This window comes from Plecotus auritus (assembly GCF_963455305.1).
Source record: "Plecotus auritus genome assembly, chromosome: 8".
Taxonomy (NCBI): Eukaryota; Metazoa; Chordata; class Mammalia; order Chiroptera; family Vespertilionidae; genus Plecotus; species Plecotus auritus.
The window spans coordinates 85436028-85456660 of NC_137782.1; the positions used below are offsets into that span (position 1 = coordinate 85436028).

Below are 20633 nucleotides of genomic sequence, written 5' to 3' on the forward strand. Positions count from 1 at the left end.
GGAACAATCACGCAATCCAAGTAAAAGGATGTCCGCAACCAAGCAGGCGCCCGCCCAAGCGAGGAGGCGCTTTGTTCGCTGTCCGCAAGCCCGAGGACTCCCGCAGGGCGCCTGCCCCTTTCCAGTACCTTGTTGGAGGAGCGTGGCCTTCATTGCTGATCCCCCTCTGAGAGACTAAGACAGGCATGGGCCACGCACAGCACACAAGCTGCTGGCACCGTGGGCTAGCAGCTGGGACAGACCCAAATAGAACAACGCGCCCCCGCCTCTCACGTGACCTTCTGGGGCTGCCAGCACGGCCCTGCCGGTGTCAGCCGCATTGCCGCCGTTGCTGCCTTCTGCGCAGGCGCAGACCTTGGCCGCTGACGCAATGTCGCCTGGCTCGCAGTATGCGGGACCCCAGTATACGTCGGACTACGTAACTCTGGCTGAACGGCCTTCGCAGGCGGAAGTGCGTGCGTAGGTCCTGCCGCAGCCCCGCGAGGGGGCGGGACAGGGAGGGGAAGGGGCGGGACCGGAGGCGGCCAATCGGCGACGCCCGAGCCGGTATCGTGCCCCGCCCAGCAGGCGGGCCTGCCCCGCGGGCCTGGAACAGCGGACGCGCGGTGGTGGTGGCGGCGGCGGCGACTGGGAGGTGAGTACTTGGCCCACCGGCCTGCCCAGTCTCCATACAGTCGCTGTCTCTCGGTTGTCCGCGCGGGCCCATCCTGGAGGAGCGGCGGGCCGCAGGGTTGCAGGAGCCGGGGGGCGGGCGCGGCCGGGCGGCAGGAACAGGCCCCATTGCGCGGGCCCCGTGTATGCGTGCGGCGTTGCAGGCACTCGGGTCCGCCCGCCGCTGGGGCCGTGTGTCCTTGGGAATTGTGAGGGTTGGAGGGGCCGAGGGGCTTCGTGCGCCGGCAGCGAGCTCGCTGTGGAGGGCCCGGGGCGGGCCCTGTCGGGTGCGGTGCCCACTCAGGCTCGGCCAGGCTGGAAAGCCGCGGACTCCCTACTGTGGAAGGGCGGACCTCAGAGAGTGGCCGAAGTAGGGCGATGCCCTGCGACAGAGGTGCTCAGGGTGCCAGCCAATTACAGTGGGAAATGCCTCTGTCCCCCAAACCGAAATATTTTTGTTGCGTGATCACTGCTTCACATTCCCTGCTCGGGCAAAATGGGAAATCGTGCTCAGAAACCACTTTGACTTCGAAGTCACCATCAGGCCGCCCTGTAAGTTCGCACATCTGCTCAAGGGTCTGGTCCACACAAGTTTGGGGAAGTGGGGGCTTCTGGTGAGTATGGGCAGGAGGCTACGAGAGCCATCCTCTGCCATTTCTCCCAGCATTGGGGCTGACAGTCCACATACCACTCATACAGCCTTGACTTAGGTTTGATCAGTATTCTCAGTTTACTGTGGAGTCTTCTTCAGGTGACTGCTCAGGTCCCGTAGATGTCCTTTTTACAGTTAAATCTCAGGCAGTCGTTTTTCATGGTGGTGGTGGGGGCTGATGTAGTAGAAGGGAGCCAGTCGAAGCCTCAGGTATCATTGATGGGACTGGAGAAGTGGGAGAGGTGAGACTGGTTTTCAGGGAAGATGAAGAAAGTTCTGCTGTAGACATATGGGGTCTGAGGGGGCATCTAAGATCTGGCTGAAGAAATTTGGAAGGCGGGCACTTTGGATGGGATAAAGATTTAGGAACCAAAGTGAACTTGGAAGAGGAGGGAGATTCAAGAGTAGAAGGTTGGGGGTGAACCCTAAGGAGAAAACACATATTCAGGGAGTCTTAGGTGAGAGGAGGACCAGCCAAGCAGAAAAAATGACCCAAGATGGTGTGGGGTACCAAGGAAAGCAAGGAGAGGAGAACTCGGGATGGGGTGGGGGGTGAACTCCTCTACAGTGCTGTGGACAGATATAGGGAGTGAAAGCAGCTCTTTGCATTCTGCAAGGCTGAGGTGAGGGGTGTGCTGAGCAGATTCAGTGGCCAGAGTCCCACCAGACTCAGGCTTAAGTCCCAGCCCAACCACTTCCCGTTACCTTGTTAGTTCCTTCCTCATCTGTGAAATAGGGATAATAGCACCTAGGCCTGGTGCATGGGAAGCAGATAACTAGCTAACAAGTCTCCGGTGTGGCTGTAAGCATTTGCCATGTTTGTACTACCGAAGCCTCCCAACAGCCTGCCAGCCTTCTACAAAGGAGCAGAACTAAGGTTCGGAGAAGTTACTTGCTGAAGGTAAAAGCTATGGAACTTGCATTACTTCAGTAGAATAATGGTAATTCAAATTGTCTGGTTTTTAGGGGTGTTGGAAATGGTCATGGATTGTGGACTGCATTTCCATGAAGTATTCCCCATGAAAGTAGTTATTTTTTTGTTATTTGGTTGTTTTCAAAGGCAGACATGATTCTCTTCTCAGGTTTGTTCCCAGATAGTGAGGGCATGTGTTTTGTTTGGTTTGGTTTCCTGATCAAAGAACTGGACATCGTTGTTGCCATAAATTGTTACAGTTTTGGGTCTGTGTCTATACGCAAATTAGAAAATGAACTAGAAAATTTATTGCTTTAATGTATTTCATTAATTGTAGTTTTGATCATTCATGTTTATCCTTGGGGGGAAACCTTAGCGATATGCTATTTTTTTCATGCAAATATTATCTTATGAAGGTACTCCAGGACTTCGGATAACTGCTAAAGTGAAGTGTGATTTCAAACTTTACATGAGAAAAGTTAGGTTTAGGTTGTGAATAAGTTTATATCATCTAAAGAACGGAAATAATCCTCATTAATCTTTAATCCTTTTACCTCAGTAATTGCTTATGCATGAAATAATTCTTGTTTTTGTTTTCAAGGCTGTTTTTGGAAAGAAGAAACATGGAAAGTGGTGCAGTTCTGCTGGAATCCAAATCCTCACCAGTTAACCTTCTGCATGAAATGCATCAACTACGCCTTCTGGGTCACCTGTGTGACGTGACTGTGAGCGTAGAGTACCAGGGTGTCCGCGAAGAATTCATGGCCCATAAGGCGGTGCTGGCAGCCACCAGCAAATTTTTTAAGGAAATGTTCCTTAATGAGAAGACTATGGATGGTACTAGGACTAATGTCTACTTACATGAAGTGCAAGTTGTTGACTTTGCTTCATTTCTTGAGTTTGTCTACACCGCAAAGGTACAGGTGGAAGAAGATCGGGTGCAGCGAATGCTGGAAATGGCTGAAAAGCTAAAATGTTTGGACTTATCAGAAACTTGTTTTCAATTGAAGAAACAGATGTTAGAGTCGGTACTTTTGGAGTTGCAGAATTTCTCTGAGTCTCAGGAAGTGGAAGGGAGCAGTGGCTCCCAAGGCAGTGTTGCTTCTGACACTGGGGCAAGTATGGCTGTGGACATTCCTTTCACCAATGGCCTTGTGGACTCCTTAGCTCCTCCAGTGCAGAGAATCAGCAACGGTACATTGCCAGATCTGTCCCCAAGGAAGTCCAAAGAAAAACCAGACAAGAAGAAAGATGGAGTTAAGCCTTCCTACCCTAAAGTCAGAAGAGCTAGTGGAAGGCTGGCTGGCAGAAAGGTGTTTGTGGAAATTCCTAAAAAGAAATACACAAGAAGACTCCGAGAGCAGCAGAAAAGTGCTGAGGATGGTGCGGGGGACTACAGGTGTACCCAACACCCCAGCCCAGACACTGTGGGGACAGAGGATGAGCCAGTGACAAAAAGTGAGGATTTCAGTGCTGGAGTGGAGGTCGGGGAAGTGCTGCAGAAGGCAGGGCAGGTGGGGGAGGAAGAGGAAGAAGGTGAGGAGGGGGAGGAGGAGGAGAAGAGGAAGAGCAACTTTAAGTGTACCATCTGCAAAAAGTCCTTTCTGTATGAGAAGAGCTTCCTGAAGCATATCCGACACCATCACGGTGTGGCCACGGAGGTGATTCACCGCTGTGACACCTGTGGCCAGACCTTCGCCAATCGCTGCAACCTGAAGAGCCACCAGCGCCACGTGCACAGTAGTGAGCGCCACTTCCCGTGTGAGCTCTGCGGGAAGAAATTCAAGAGGAAGAAGGACGTCAAGCGGCACGTGGTGCAGGTTCATGAGGGGGGTGGCGAGCGGCACCAGTGCCAGCAGTGCGGCAAGGGCCTAAGCTCCAAGACGGCCCTGCGGCTCCACGAGCGGACACACACCGGCCACAAGCCCTACGGTTGCACCGAGTGTGAGGCCAAGTTCTCACAGCCCTCGGCACTGAAGACCCACATGAGGTACGTGTACCTGGCTCCAGCTGCCTGGTGGGGGAAAGAGCAGAACCCTCTCAAAATGTTTTTTCCAGAATGTGGCTTAATTTTCTTGAAATGCGTGTCAGAAATGGAGGTAGTTCTAGGATTTGGACCAGTGTGGCTACATTTCATTTCATAACTTGTTCCCTCTAAAAGTTTGGGGGCTGTTTTGAGATATCATTGAATTCTTTCTGGGTTGAGATGTTATGAGGTGGTCTTCTTCTACATTACAGAAATCCCGTAGTGTTCCTATAGGCCTTGGGCTGATGAGGACCTCCCAGCTCCTCCTGTCTGTGGTCACAGTGCAGAAGACTGGACACAGAACCGGGGTGGCGGACGGCTGCTGAACATGCCAGGTCTTGCAGATCTTGGCTGGCATGTACTGTAGGCCAGGGCTCTCCCACACCCAGAGGAGCTGCTGGTGTACACACTTCCCACCACACCTGATGCTAAGAACCTGTATTTTTCTTTTCCTGACTTTAGAATTTGGGCTTGTGACCATCTGGGTCCCACAGTCTCAGTAATGACCTCAGTGAGATGACATTTTTAGGGCTTTAGGACACTTCTCTGATCATGTTTGATCTCCGAGCTTGGAAACTGTGCCATTGGTTAAACTCCAGAATTAGGGTGGACAGTGTTTTCTGCTTAACTTTTGTACTGTAGGTGAGTGATACTATTTTTAAATAAATTTCCTTATGGTGCTCAGTATTTATGCTTCCAATCCAGATATGCAGTTTTCTACCCTATTCTAGATCTGCCCTCAAACTTGGGCTAGTCTTTGGGGCAGTTGCATGGTGTTCATCTTTTTACTGTACATAGCAAGTTTAAAAACTTGGCTTATTAGGAAGTGCTCAGTAAATCGTGGTTGATAGCTACTTCATACCAGTTGTGAAATTAAAATGAATATGCATTTTTGGAAACAGGTTTCTTCAGCATTTTGAGAACAGTTCTTTCTAGACTGGTTATGTTACACATAGTAGGTAATGCTAGTTAATTTTTTGGCTATGTGGTTCTTCATAGCAGTAGTTCCTAGGGTGTTTGTAGTTGATTATTCTGAATAAGGAAACTTTAGAGATATTACACAATGCTCATTAGTGTTTTAAAAAATACGTCAAGGCAGATCTCTGAATGGGCTGTACAACATCAACCCTAAGACAGGTGTGGGTGGACATTCAGTGTCTTACTGGGAAACGCATCTCAGTTAGTTGGCCTTGTGTGGACGTAGATTTGAGGATGAAGATTATGGGTCTCTTCACCTTTCACTCCAATCATTCTCATTAGGTCTTGAACAAACTATCTTTCAGGTTAGAGTGGAAATTGTATTGCAAAGTGAGGTTTGAGATACATCCTAAGTTACCATCTGAATGTTGTACTTTCAGAATTCATACAGGGGAAAAACCTTTTGTCTGTGATGAATGTGGGGCAAGATTCACTCAGAACCACATGCTGATTTATCATAAAAGGTGTCACACAGGTAAATACTCCTGCTGTTGTGATTGAATGTCTTTCCTAGCTGTAGAAGGAAACTGCAGTTTATTAATTTAGAAGTTGGCATCTACCAAACTAGTGCAGGTTAAAGCCATGATCTAGCTTTCCCATTTAAAAAGTGAGCAAAAATGAATAAATAAAATATGCCTTGGTGATGGCCTTTTGCATACTTGGCAGTACGAACTGGCATGTGAGTCTTAGGTATCAAAAAGGTATGAAATAGTTCCTACTGCCTTAGCGCGAAATTCCATTTTCAGGAATCTGTCCTAAAGAGATTGTTCAGAATATGGGAAAGCTCTATTTTTCTTCTTCTTGCTATTTCTAATAAAAAAGCATTAGAAACAACCTGATTGTCCAATCACAGTAGGTTAGTAAATTGAAAAATCTACCCTCCCCTGGCTCACCCACTGGCCATTTGGGCTGAGGGCTCTGAATATTATGAAAAACACCTGTACTTGGATATTGACTTGAAAAGTACACAATGAATCCCAACTATATTGAACTCCTTCCTGTACAGAAGACTAGAAAATAGCTATATTAAGGTGGTGGAATTATCTTACTTCCAGTTTCTAAAAATTTTGTGATAGGATTTTATTATGTGAGGGACAAAATTTAAGTTGGCTTTATTCTGATTCAGCATAGTAACCCTGAGATTCAGAAAACTCTACTGTTTATGACACAAAGTATACAGAACCTGCTCTATATCGTAGTTATGCTCAGTTCCTTATTTGCTTGTATTTTTAAATTTTTACTTCTAAACTCTGTCATATGATCCTTAAGTTCAAATGCAAGTGAGACAGGCATGAGTCATTTAATGATATGAATTACTAGATTGTAAAATGTAAGCAGCAGAATTGGTGTTGAATGGATTCATAGGAGAGTAGAGATGAAGTCAGGTTACATTGAAGGATTTAGAATCAATCATTTGATGAACATATTAATATATTCAGATTTTATTAAACCCAGTATTTTTATTTTGATGTTTGTGAAATCAGGGGTACACCTAATCAGATGAGTCTGATTTGTAGAATTAAAGGATTCAAACTACACAATAAACGGGGGACTTTTATTCTGTAAAAGATCAGTAGCAGTGCTTCTTGAAAAAAAAAAAAAAAAAAACTTAATTTCTCTAAACAAGTTGTACAAATTTCCAAAATGTGAGCTGGCTGGCCTACCTCTTATTTCTTCTTTGGGATTTCCAAGTATATTTTACACCAACTTTCAGCAGGTAGTAAGCATCTTACATGGTTAGACATTTTATGACAGCAGGCTGCCTGCGCTTTTGGAATTCATATGGATTTTAGAGATTGGACCCACTCTTCCTGTGTTTCTGTGTCTCTATTATTTCTAACTTTTTGTTTCATCTTTTCACGTAGGTGAAAGACCTTTTATGTGTGAAACATGTGGCAAGAGTTTTGCTTCTAAGGAGTATTTAAAACATCACAATAGAATCCATACTGGATCCAAACCCTTTAAATGTGAAGTTTGTTTCAGGACTTTTGCCCAGCGGAATTCACTTTACCAGCATATTAAAGTCCACACAGGTATGGCTGGAATGTCACCAGAGAAGGGAGTTCAGTGTGCCAAGAAAAATTATCCCAAAGGTTTTTGACTTACTGGAGAACTTGGAATTTAGCTTTAGGACAAACTTTGTGTGTCATAATAGCATTTTTAAATTTTTAGTTTCTGGCTCTGAGAAACTGAAAAGGTATGGATATGTGAACATTTTGCTACTTTCAGATTAAAATCAGGGATAATCTATACATATCAGTGTATATATACATGCATACAAATTCAGTTGTGGGACTTGGGAATTTTATATTCCACTAGAAGCCCGATGCACAAAAATTATGTAAGAGTAGGCCTTCCTTCCCCTGGGTGCCAGCACCAGCTTCCCTCCGGCTGCTGGCAGGCACCCGGACCCGGATTTCCCTCACAGCCTGGCTTTCGTCTGGAAGGTCGTCAGGTCTAATTAGCATATTACACTTTTATTATTATAGACTTAGAGGCCCGGTGCACGAAATTCGTGTACGGGGTGTGTATCCCTCAGCCCAGCCTTCACCCTCTCCAATCTGGGACCCCTCTCACAATCCAGGACTGCTGGCTCCCAACCACTCACCTGCCTGCCTGCTTGCTCCTAATTGCTTCTGCCTGCCAGCCTGATCATCCCCTAACCACTCCCCTGCCAGCCTGATCAACGCCTAACTGCTCCCCTGCCTGCCCGATTGCCCCTAACTGCCCTCCCCTGCTGGTCCGGTCACCCCTAACTGCCCTCCCCTGCCAGCCTGGTCACCCCCAACTGCCCTCCCCTGTAGGCCTGGTCGCCCCCAACTGCCCTCCCCTGCTGGCCCGGTTACCCCTAACTTCCCTCCCTTGCCAGCCCGGTCGCCCCTAACTGCCCTCCCCTGCAGGCCTGATCACCCCCAACTGCCCTCTCCTGCTGGCCATCTTTGACCACATGGGGGTGGCCATCTTGTGTGTTGGAGTGATGGTCAATTTGCATATTACCTCTTTATTACATAGGTAAAATTTCTATAGATGTAACATGAGCTACAAGTATGGATTTTGGCTCTTTTTTAGTGTACAGGCAATAACTCCTCCATTCCAAAAGTTCACATTAGGCCACTTTGTTTTCACAAGAGACCTACATTAATTCCTGTTTTCACTAATTGGAAAAAGTGTGATATGAACTTTCAGAATGTGGGGGATATTCTTCATTTTATGCCATTTTGGCTTACAAAAGGTTTCATGGGAACACTACCTTGGATCATGGAAACCTGTGTAGAGGTGGTTTGTACCTGTCAGTTGACCCTCCACTGATCATCCTTATGGTGGAATGCTGACACTTCCCCGTGGTGTACAAACAGCATTATTCCACATTTTATTTAAAATTATATACACCGGGCTAAAGAGATCAACAAGTTTTCCTCTCTTCCTGTCTCAGGGGAACGTCCCTATTGTTGCGACCAGTGTGGTAAGCAGTTCACCCAGCTCAATGCTCTCCAGCGTCACCATCGGATCCACACGGGAGAGAAGCCGTTCATGTGTAACGCATGTGGAAGGACATTTACTGACAAATCCACTCTCCGGAGGCACACCTCAGTAAGCAACAGTATGGCTTAAGAATGACAAATTGCTGGTCCCTAGGTATGCAAAACCCTAGACAGTAAGAAATGCCTGGTATTCCATAAGCTGGTTATAGAAGACAACAGGTATTTTCTTCCTGAAGTTTTGTCTGCAGTGAGCACATTCATAGTGTGAATGAAGTAAAGAACCAAATCTTGAGGTCCAGGAAGGCACAATCCATGATAAACACTTTCCAATAGTGACAGCAGTGGTAGAAAGATACTTGGCAATTAGTAAAAGGCATTGCTGCAGTAGAAACTTAAATTGAAGAGAGACTATTGTTTTAAAAGATGTCTTTAATAAGTAACTAGAATTGGAAGATTTACATATATTTCTTCAGACACATTTGGTGACTTTTGTGTTTGATTTGTAGGTTCATGACAAGAATACGCCATGGAAGTCCTTCCTTGTTATTGTAGATGGCTCACCCAAGAATGATGAAGGGCATAAGACTGAACAGCCTGATGAAGAATATGCATCATCCAAACTTTCAGATAAATTGCTATCTTTTGCTGAAAATAACCATTTTCACAACCTGGCCACAGTCCCAGGCAGCGTATCTACTGTGCATGAGAATAGTTCTGCCAACACAGCCTGCAAGTCGGACAATTCTGTGGTGTCCCAGGATGCTCTGCTGGCCACCACCATCAGTGAGCTTAGTGAGCTGACACCACAGACAGACTTGATGCCCACACAACTCCATTCATTGACCAGCATGGAATAAGCTTGAAGTGACCTGCTAAGCAGGCATCCTGCATCTCATGTGATAGTGTGTGCAACGTGATGTATCAGGAGCCAAGAAAAAGTACCGTCTGTAGGCAAAGAATTGGGCATTCAAGAACGGCTTCTGATTTTCCACAATTTCTGATAACTTGCACGCTTTTATCAAAGCATTTTTGAAGCTTTTCCTTAAAAATCCTGATCTGCACGACCTCAGCTACACTTTATCAACACATAAGGCAATTAACATAACCTCACTTAATTCTGGTGTAGGCTGCTATATGCGTTAATCATTCTAATGCTTGATTGTCTTGATGTTTATGAAGCTTAACTATTTACCTTAATAGAGTACACAGCATTGATCCAGCTCATGAACTTGCTTTTAATGGTCTCCCTAGTCTCTCAGCCTGCCTTATACTTCCAGGTGGGTGTATTTCTCTGATCCTTTTAAGATAGTTTTCTACCAAGCTGAAATAAAACTGGGGCCACGTATTTTTAATTGTTTCTTTCCTGCCGAATTGGAGCAAATCAGCTTTGCTCTAAGCACCCTTGAATGGAACTGAAGAAATGAATTACTGCATTCACCCTTTCTACTCCCCCAACCCCACACTAAATAAAGGAATGACAAATTAAACACCTACAAAATAGTTTAGTATAGCCTCTGCTCACAGCATATGTGTGGCTAGGAAATTTGTCATAAAATAGCTTTTGAAATGAAATGAGGCTGTTCATTTTCATTCCTGAAAATCTGATAAGGCAAAAGCTGTCCTACCAAAGATTTTAGTAGCAAACTAGTATTTTCTTTTTCTTTTTGCAAAGAGGTACGAAAAATTAAGCAAGAGGCTTTAGAACACTTGAAACTTATGTAGTCATTTTACTGACGAGTAGCAATGAGGTGATTGTGGCTAACCTTAGAGCACAGAGTATTAGTATTTCTGCCTGGTTTTTCTGACTTAATTTTCGTGATTTTTAGAAAATCAGAACTTTCTCATGGCCAAATCAAGAGCTAGAAACAGGCATGTAAATGTCACACATTTGTTTCCTTGGGAGTATGCGAGAATAGAGCAGAAGGGACCAAAAGCCTTGGCACACATCCTTGATTATGCCTTAAAAGTAGATTGTGTAGAACCAATACTTGTCTTAAATGCTCCTTTGGCTGTCTCATGCTGGACTTTACAATGAAGAGATAATTCTGCTGTATTTGCTAAGCTTAATTCTTGGTTCCAGTGGCTTTTGTATGTAGTCGTGACTCATAGGTAACCCTAAACATATTAATTTAAACATAACCTTAAAGTCTTTTGTTTACCAGTTTTTCTACATTTTAATTTATTGACTTGCTGTGAAACACTTTAATTTTTGAGAAAAGTTCTGAGAGAAAGAACTTATAAGTTGAAGACATAGCTGCACCATGCCAGAAACTAATGAGGGAAGACTTTCTTCCTATGTGCTTATTTTCTAGTTTGTGACATGTTACATACTAAAGCCACTATACGGTGTTTTGGGTGCTGACAACATGTTTCACACCTGCTCTTAAAGACAACAGTACTTAACTACTTCAAATACAGTTATGACAACATATCCTAGTTGTGTTTACAGAACAACAATAACAAAAAACAGTGATTGTCACACAACCCTTTTATTCTTGGTAAGAGAATGAATTGGCCAACTGATGTACTATTTCATGGAGTAAAGTCATTTTAATGAGAAGGAATTTAAATAATAGATTATTTTGCTACCTACTAGAAGAATTTTTGTCTTGAATTCGTTTCTTTAGAAATTCTACAAAAAAAATCGTTTACTGTTAATAAACGTTTGCTTTGTAAAACAGTTTTGCAAGTCTTAAGTTTTTCCTCCATTATTAAAATGTAGGCTCTGTAAATAGAAACAAGTATAATTTCCTTAATTTCATGGATACTGAAGTTTAAAATCAAGGTTATAGTCTTAGGCGTAATCTCTTCAGTTATAACCATGTGGACTGCACATTAATGCTCTAGGAATAAAAGGGCTGGTGGTAAGTAACACTACCCTCTGCTTATGTAGAAGTACCCTGTGCAGCTGGCGCTGTGGAGTGTAAATGGACTGGTTTCTTCAATGTCATGTTTAAGTTTGCATCATAGAGACTTCAATATATCTACTTCTTTGTCTGCTTCCCAGGAGGGTAAAGCTGCCTCTAAGAACAGAACTCTGAAAACTGGAAGACTCATCATTGAGGGATTTGTGGGATTATCTACCCCTATTTCTGTTAATCTAAGTACAGCCTCCTGGAGTGAAAGCAAGCTACTGCCTCACCATGTGAGTCCTAATGCCATGGTTAGGAAAGTGCCCTTGTTGCTGGCACTGCTTCTCAGGCAGGCAATTATGAGGTGATTTAGTGCCTTCCAACCATGTTGTGGGAAATAGTCTCTGCCTAAACTCCAAAGACCTCTACAGCCTTTGGTTTTACCAAAACTTCCGTGTTACAGTTTGGAAAAAAATGGGTCATGTAGTGGGAGAAGAAATTTATTAAAGGTAACTTTAAGAGAAATGTGGTTTTGCTGTCGATGATAATCAAAACAAATTTGAGTATGAATTATAATTTAATCCTAACCTGTTAAATTTTATGCCTTGTCACCCAGGGACATTTTTTGAGACAAAATGAGTGATTGTCCCTTTAATTAAACTTGACAGTGTGAAACTTGAAGTAACCATATTATTTCAGTGGCTGGAGGACACTTGTATGAAGGACCATTTGTTCACATGTACTAGTATCTAGATGGGGGCAGTATGACTGAGCAAGTTTCAAAGACAGGTCAGAGGACCAAACAGCATGTCACCTAGCCAAGCCCCAGAAACCACCCACTTACCTTTGCCAATTTTACAGGGACTCTTACCAAGGCTGGCAAAACCAGGTTTTTAAGCCATCATTGTGGCTTCTGTTAGGAAATAATGATTGTGAGATAAACTAACCTTGAATGATCAACAACTTCTCAGGATTCCTTCATTGGGATGGCCTGTTATACCATTCTTTTTTCAAAATTTAGTTTGAATTATCTTTAAGTTGTAAATATACTCAGACTATAACACTGCTCTTTGATGGGATGAGCTGATCCACAGTACCCCACATGGCACCCTCTTCCTCCACAGAACTTGGGGCCTGAGTGGCCAGGGGGCTCAATCTTCCCCAGAGGCATGTGCTGGCCCTGTACAGATATCTGCAAAGGTAAATAAATACCCACACTGCCAACAGAGTTGAGTGGCTTCATGGTTCCTTCATCCCCTCACCTACCCCCCGCCCCGACAGCCGTTTTCTGTGAACCAGTCCTTAACTTGGCAAGTAACTGTAGCCCAACATTCCTTAAGGGGGCAGCTGAAAGGGATGAGAACGAGAGGCTTACAGTCACTGCAAACTGCGGATTGTATTAACAGACTAAAACCAGGGCTTCTTTTGTAAATCCTCAGCTTCCAAAACCATTACAGTGCCCCGAATTTCCACCAAGTAATAGAGATTTTAACATAGTCAAACTTATATTTCAATGGATATTCAAAGACCCTAGAGGATATTAATGTTCACTGTCTTCAACTTAATAGGAACAAGTTCAAGAAAAGGAAGCTACTTGTGATTTGTGTAGATTTAGGTAGGAAAGACCTGTCAAAAATATTACTCATAATTTCCACTTTATTTACTGTACAAGTTCACATAAAACATACATACTCTTTTCTGCTATGGTAGATTTATGGTTAGTTTCCATAATACAATCCTCCACCGGAGAACACTAGTGACAGACTCAGAACTTCCCAGGCAGGACCCTGCACACACGCCACTAGTGGTGGGTCACGGGCAGCATGCTGTGCTGCCAAACCCTCCAAAGGAAGCCACAGAGGTTTGCATTTGAATATTTTAAATGCACAGTATCAGAGGAAACAATAAATGCACACACTTTGGTTATACTGACATCATCACACACAGTCACAACTGCAAAAATACTGTTTTCAAATCATTAAATAAAAAAGGAACTCGCACAAGCTATAAAAACGTTGCCACCGCTGATTTTGACTATGAACTAACCCCAGATTTGCTAAAATATAGGAACTATAACATAACAGTCATTACATTTTGTTCATAAATAACATTCTCTAGATCCTGAGAACCTACCTTACCTTGGGCCTCTGTGTCATGGCACTACCCTACATTCAACAATGGAACATTTCAAGGAAGGAAGTTTGGATACTGTTAATGGGGTTTTCTCCCTCTCCTTTTCCTTTCACCTACTAGCAAGTCTGTTCTAGTCATCACAGTTATTTTTACTCTTTCATGTGAAATATTTAAAAATTCTTAACTCAGGCACTGATACCGTTGTTTATTTCAAAACAGCAAGTCCCTGACATCACAAAATGTTACCAATATTATTTTTTAAAAACCATACCTTTTTTCAGGTGGGTTTGTTAAGGAATCATGATAAAGCTAAATGGAACTGCCTTAAAACAAAGCATTTAGTTTTTACTTTTAAGTGGTCAGACCAGAAGGCTCTTTTAAAGAGTAGAAACACACTTTCTAAACTAGTGATGGAAGAAGCATGTTGGTTGGCTGGGATTTACATGCTCTCCAGATGGGCAGACCTATGGCCAGAGGACACGGGCTGCAAAAGCATTCCCCACGCCTCACTTTCACAAAGTGCATCTGGAGAAAAGCTTGTTACAAAAGCACAGCTGGATGGTTGTGGAATGTATCAGAAAGCAACAAAACCCCAATTTTCTATAATATTTTCCTAAGAGAGTCCAACAGGAAATCAAGTGCCAAACAAGTTCCGTTCCAAATCTGTACTCTAATAGCCGCCTTCTTTTAAGAATCCCTGACTTTCGAAGGAAAAAAAAAATCCTTATCAGATTCCGGGGCCCATCACCAGAGGGCCCATGTCTTCTGGTCCACTCCCTCTGCCTTCAGATGATAGTATGACACCTTCCTCTCCATCAGCCCACCTTGCACACATCACTCTCAAGTACAGCCAGGCATCCTCACAGCCACCTGAGAAACAGCCTCCACAGCTGGGCCTCAGCTGCCCTTTTCTTTTTCTGCTACTTTCTCCTTCACCCCAGATTAACCCATTCACCATCCCCAAACCTTCTTCCTCACTGAGCTCTTTGGGCACACTCTATTTCTATCCAACAAAGCCTATTAATTCCAGTTGAGGGCCACCCCAAAATGAAAACATCATTTAAATACTAGTTACTATCTAACATAACATGGGAAATTTCATTACCTGTCACTAATGAGAGCAGCACAGTTAGAAAAAAACACAGGCTATATATGGCAACAAATGCACATCAAACGTAAATCATTTAAGCCTAAAAATAGGCACAGAGGAGCTCTGGCCAGTTTCACTCAGTGGTTAGAGCGCACCAAAGGGTCACAGGTTCGATTCCTGGTCTAGAGCACATACCTGGGTAGCAGGTTTGATCCCGGGCCCTGGTTGGATCACGTGTAGGAGGCAACCAATTGATGTGTCTTTCTCACATCGATGTTTCTTCCCCCCCACCCCATTCACTCTCTCTAAAAAAAAAATCAATGGAAAAAAATATCCTTGGGTGAGGATTAACAAGAAAAAAAATATGTACAGAGGAGATTCAAAAAAACAAGACCACGTCTAAAGTACAATGTCAGCATGTAACATAATGGGTAGGGGTCAAGTTCATAAATTAATAGAGCACTTACCATGTAACACAAAAGGATAGAATTCAAAGTTCAAATACAAAAGCTATAACAATCCCATCAGCTAAGAAGAAAATACAGTCTCCTGAGAAGCTAGTTGGAGGCATATAGTAAACCTCTATACCATATATACCCTACCTAACCCATCATGGTCAATAAATGGATAAAGTTACTGAAACCCTTTCTCAAGCTTTGACTTCTAATTTCTGGCCACTAATGAGGATGTGCATGACTGTGGCATCAAAGCAGGCATCTCAATGTGGGAAAGAGTATGACCATGAAAGTAAAGAAAAGGGGTGTGCCAGTTACAACACCTTTATGTGAATATAAATAAAGGGATTTCCCCGCCAACTGAAAGTGGAAACCAGGTCTAGGAAAAGGAAAATTTCCATTTCTCACAGATCTTGTGTGTGTGTGTGTGTGTGTGTGTGTGTGTGTGTGTGTGTAAATACAAAGCAGTCAAACCCACCTTGACATTCATCCACACACATAAGCAAGTGTAAGAGATGCAGGCAGACCTGTGTTCTGAATTTTCACATGCATGCTAGCATAGGGAACAATATCAAAAGCAGAAACTGGTCATTAGTATCATAAAAAAATCTTAAGATAACAACAACAAATTTATAATAAAGAAAGTCATCAACTGATTCCTAACAACCACCCTAAACTAAATACATACACTTAGAGAATACATCCAGATGCAAATTTACAGAGAGTATGCAAAGCATCGATTAGAGCAAACTGGGTTAGATACTCAAGTCCAAGAAAAAGGACAGAATATGTGGCAAAATTAAACATGACTCTGCAAATATCAAACAAGAATAAAATTCTGAAGTAGTACTCAGAAAACTCTGGGGACTCTGGCAAGCATGAAATAGCCACTCACACCCACAATATGCACAGAAGATTCTTTTATCCATTTGCTTAACAGTGATATAAACACGGCAAACACACACGCATCGTTTAGTTCATGTGCAACAAAACTAAGCCATTAAATGGGCATCCCATAAAGATCACTTGGCCCTAAGAGGAACTAAAAAGGAGTTAGCTGCATGCCACAAAAACATATAAATGTTTCACTTTAGGTCTCCGTCTCCTTCTCCATCCCCTTGGATGGACTTTTTGATACGAAGCAACATGGTCGTAAGCCACTGATCCAAGCGAGATATTGAGTCAAATTCCTTCACCTAGATTAAGGTTAGAGGAACAGGAATTAGTCTGTGGAAATGCAATTGAAATAAAGCAGCTGTTTAAATTTAAATAGTGATAATCAACCAACTTCCTTCATTTAAAATTATTCATTCCAGTTCATAACCGTCATTAAAAATTGTTTATTTTTTCATTATTCTCTGCCTATTTTGATGGAGCTATTAACAAGTTTCTGTGCCTTTTATGTTGCTCTGTATATAACATGGGATGACAAAAATCCCTAACAGCCTTTATAATTGGAAAAAGAGCACAATTAATATGACAAAGTAAATTAGACCGTGTATAAGACTTAGAAGGGAACATGGAAAATTAACAGTGTTCCAATACTCACTGAACAAGAAAAAAGGTATTTGTAGAGATAGGATGTATGGAAGCAGGATTCCTTTAACTTATTGCAACACATTAATAAAGAATAAGACTTCAATAGGATGTAAATGGTTTTGCAGCAAAAGCCATGATAAATATATTAATGGCAGATACTGAGAAACTTGTTTGACTCTAAACATAAGATGGCAAAAGATGGGAAAACAGAAGATAGATGAATATAAAGAAAAAATCTTCCATTTATGTTATGCCAGGAATACAGAAAACTCTCACTGCTTTGTTTTTGTATTTTAAATTGTACTGAACTGATTTTACTTTACACTTATTTACAGAGCATATTATTTTCAAAAGAAAACATTCAAACAGCAAATTATAACAGTATATGATTTTTTTTTCTTGAATTTTCCTTATAGTTAAATTTACCATGGCTAATGAAACAATATAATTGTACAGATTTGCGGGATATAAAAAAACATGACTGTTGGAAAATACAATTAGATATACTGGAATAATGTGCAAATAAATGTTCACATTTACAAAATGAAAAGAAAAAAAGTTCCTGTAATAAACCTTTGAAGTATGTATTATATTTCAAAGACATAACTTACTGCTTCAGTGTAAGCTTCACTGTTCTGTTCCTCATGAGCTTCTAGAAGTTTCTAGTAACATAAATATGGAAAAATTAGTTTGGTAGGCTAAAAAAGTTCCATCTGTGAATAGAGATACTTTAAATACAGAAGTAGCCTTAGTATCACATTAATTGATGTTGCAAATACTTTATAAAATTGGAGAAATATTCAAGTACAAATAAAGAATTACCCCAAGCCCTGGGTCCAGTATTTGTGCTAACATTTCTGAATTGCCTGCAGAACACAACACTATGTCCCTGACTCTCAGTGGCATTTGAAACCTAATATGCAAAAGTAGAAAAGGCTCTTCTGCAGACTCCGCAGATTTATCCTTCACTTCACACCCAGTTCCACCTGGCAGCAAAGGCTTTTTCTTCAAAGTCCAAATATTACTTACTTTCAATAATTTACATTCTCTTGAATCAGTAAATGCTGGAAACATTTCCTCATATTTCTCAAGAGCAAGCTGAGAGAGAAAAAACACTGGTTAATGTCTGACTCACTAAACCAGGAAACAAAGCTTTGAACATTCTTTTTTAAAATGTTTTTATTTTTTAAATATATTTTTATTGATTTCAGAGAGGAAGGGAGAGAGAGAGATAGAAACATCAATAATGACAATCATTGATTGGCTGCCTCCTGCACGCCCCCTACTGGGGATAGAGCCTGCAAACCTGGGCATGTGCCCTTGACCAGAATCAAACCTAGGACCCTTTGGTCCGCAGACCGACGCTCTATCCACTGAGCCAAACCAGCTAGGGCTGAACATTCTATTAGCTTCAGTAAGACTCATCTACATCCTATTTAACTATATAAGTATGTGTTAAATTCACCAAAATCACAGGAATCCTATCTATTTTGATTTTCAATTTCAGTTAAGAATCTATTTCTAAACCAATTTTCCAGAATTAGGTTGCTGTAGATAAGATGTTGTAAACCAAATCTAATTTTTAAAACTCATAAACAAGTGTCTTATTTTTTTTTTTTAAGGTACCCAGTTTAGTCTTGCAACTAACGAATATCACCCAAACCAAGTGATATCAAGAACAACAAGAGTACTGGAGTAAGGCCCGCTCTCGTGGGTAATGTGCATCAGAACACTAGTACTGAAGGACTGACCATACCTTGGCATTCAACTCATCGACTATGAAGTGACAGAGGGCTGCTTTAAAGAAGTAATCCTTTGCACTGTACTTCAACAGAGGATTATCCATGGTGTTTGCCCCAACCTAGGCACAGAAAGCAGTTAGATGTAAAAGGTTTGGTTTTTATGATTTTTTTAAAAAATTGAATTTATTGGGGTGACATTGGTTAATAAAACAGGTTTCAAGTGAACAGCTCAATAAAACATCATCTGCATAGCACATCATGTACTCACCACCCAAAGTCAAGTCTCCTGCCGCCCAATTTATCCCCCTTTGTCTACTTTCTCCTCCCCACACCCCGCTTTCTATCTGGCTATCACTACATTGTTGTCCATGTCTATGTCTCATACATAATATATTATTATTTTTTTAATTTAATAAATCTTTATTGTTCAGATTATTACAATTGTTCCTCTTTTTCCCCCTATAGCTCCCCTCCACCCAGTTCCCACCCCACCTTCTGCCCTTACCTCCCCTCCACTGTCCTCATCCATAGGTGTACGATTTTTCTCCAGTCTCTTCCCGCACCCCCCATACCCTTTCCCCCCCGAGAATTGTCAGTCCAGTTCCTTTCTATGCCCCTGATTCTATTATATTCACCAGTTTATTCTGTTCCTCAGATTTTTAATTCACTTGATTTTTAGGATCACTTGTTAATAGATATGTATTTGTTGTTCATAATTTTTATATTTACCTTTTTCTTCTTCTTCCTCTTCTTAAAGAATACCTTTCAGCATTTCATATAATACTGGTTTGGTGTTGATGAACTCCTTTAGCTTTTTCTTATCTGTGAAGCTCTTTATCTGACCTTCAATTCTGAATGATAGCTTTGCTGGGTAGAGTAATCTTGGTTGTAGGTTCTTGCTATTCATCACTTTGAATATTTCTTGCCACTCCCTTCTGGCCTGCATAGTTTCTGTTGAGAAATCAGCTGACAATCATTTGGGTGCTCCCTTGTAGGTAACTAACTGTTTTTCTCTTGCTGCTTTTAAGATTCTTTGTCTTTTGCTCTTAGCATTTTAATTATGATGTGTCTTGGTGTGGTCCTCTTTGGATTCCTTTTGTTTGGGGTTCTGTGCACTTCCTGGACTTGTAAGTCTATTTCTTTCACCAGGTGGGGGAAGTTTTCGGTCATTATTTCTTCAAATAAGTTTTCAGTATCTTGCTCTCTCTCTTCTTCTGGCACCCCCATAATTCTGATGTTGGTATGCTTGAAGTTGTCCCAGAGGCTCCTTACACTATCTTCAAATTTTTGGATTATTTTTGCTTTTTGCTTTTCCGGTTGAGTGTTTTTTGCTTCTTTGTATTTCAAATCTTTGACTTGATTCTTGCGTTCCTCTAGTCTGCTGTTAGGTCTCTGTATAATATTTTTTATTTCAGTCAGTGTATGTTTAATTTCTAGTTGGTCCTTTTTCATATCCTCGAGGATCTCGGTAAATTTATCGGCCTTTTCTAGGAGATTCTTGAAAAAACCTTATAACCGTGGTTTTGAACTCTATATCACTCATTTGCTTTCTTCCATTTCTTTCGTTTGTGATCTGTTTCTTTGTCTCCACATTTTTGCTGCTTCCCTGAGTTGACAGAGTGGCTTTGTGTGCTAGGTGTCCTATATGGCCCAGTGGCTCAGCCTCCCCAGTTACCTGAGGTGGACACTCTTGGTGCACCCTTTTGTGGGCAGTGTGCACAGTCTTGTTGTAGTTAAGCCTTGATTGTTGTTGGTATCACTGGGAGGAACTGACCTCCAGGCCAGTTGGCTGTGAGGATCAGCTGTGTCTATGCCAGGAGAACTTCTGTGCTGGAGACACCCTTATAGGACAAGACTTACAAAATTGCAAAAGCCTCTGTTCTCAGCTTGGATGGGGTGGAGTCTCAGGGCGGAGCAGACAGCCTTGGCTTTCCGTCAGCCCTGCCCTATGAGGCCCCTGGGTCTCAGTGTCCCTCAGTAATCGCTGCAAGCACCTCTGAGAGAAAGCCGCCCTCGAGTTCTGCCTGCTGCCAGACAGTTCAGTTTCTCCCCGAATGAGTCTGGGTTCCCAGAAACTCGCCCGGAACTGGAGTTCAGCGCAGTTGGGAGCTTCCGTCTCC

The 20633-nt window shown here is 42.3% G+C and overlaps 2 protein-coding genes across 3 annotated transcripts in view; one reads left to right on the plus strand and one right to left on the minus strand.

Annotated features, from left to right (window-relative positions):
- Window positions 1–463: 463 nt before the first annotated feature.
- On the plus strand, window positions 464–12225 carry GZF1 (GDNF inducible zinc finger protein 1). The gene is made up of 6 exons (XM_080686192.1): window positions 464–634; window positions 2818–4206; window positions 5601–5695; window positions 7086–7253; window positions 8654–8811; window positions 9209–12225. The coding sequence occupies exons 2-6, from the start codon at window positions 2840–2842 to the stop codon at window positions 9557–9559; spliced, it is 2139 nt and encodes a 712-aa protein (XP_080542318.1). The 5' UTR covers window positions 464–634; window positions 2818–2839; the 3' UTR covers window positions 9560–12225.
- Window positions 12226–13192: 967 nt separating this feature from the next.
- The window catches only part of NAPB (NSF attachment protein beta), a 46979-nt gene continuing 39538 nt past the window's right edge, over window positions 13193–20633 (minus strand). Inside the window, exons 8-11 of one of the 2 annotated variants that reach the window (XM_080686193.1) lie at window positions 18528–18632; window positions 17801–17869; window positions 17383–17433; window positions 13193–16428 (exon numbers count right to left, since the gene is read on the minus strand). In XM_080686193.1, coding sequence (XP_080542319.1) covers window positions 16318–16428; window positions 17383–17433; window positions 17801–17869; window positions 18528–18632 — 336 coding nt within the window. In that variant the 3' untranslated portion in view covers window positions 13193–16317. The remainder of the gene's footprint in view (window positions 16429–17382; window positions 17434–17800; window positions 17870–18527; window positions 18633–20633) is intronic. The other variant, XM_080686194.1, reaches the window with a different exon arrangement.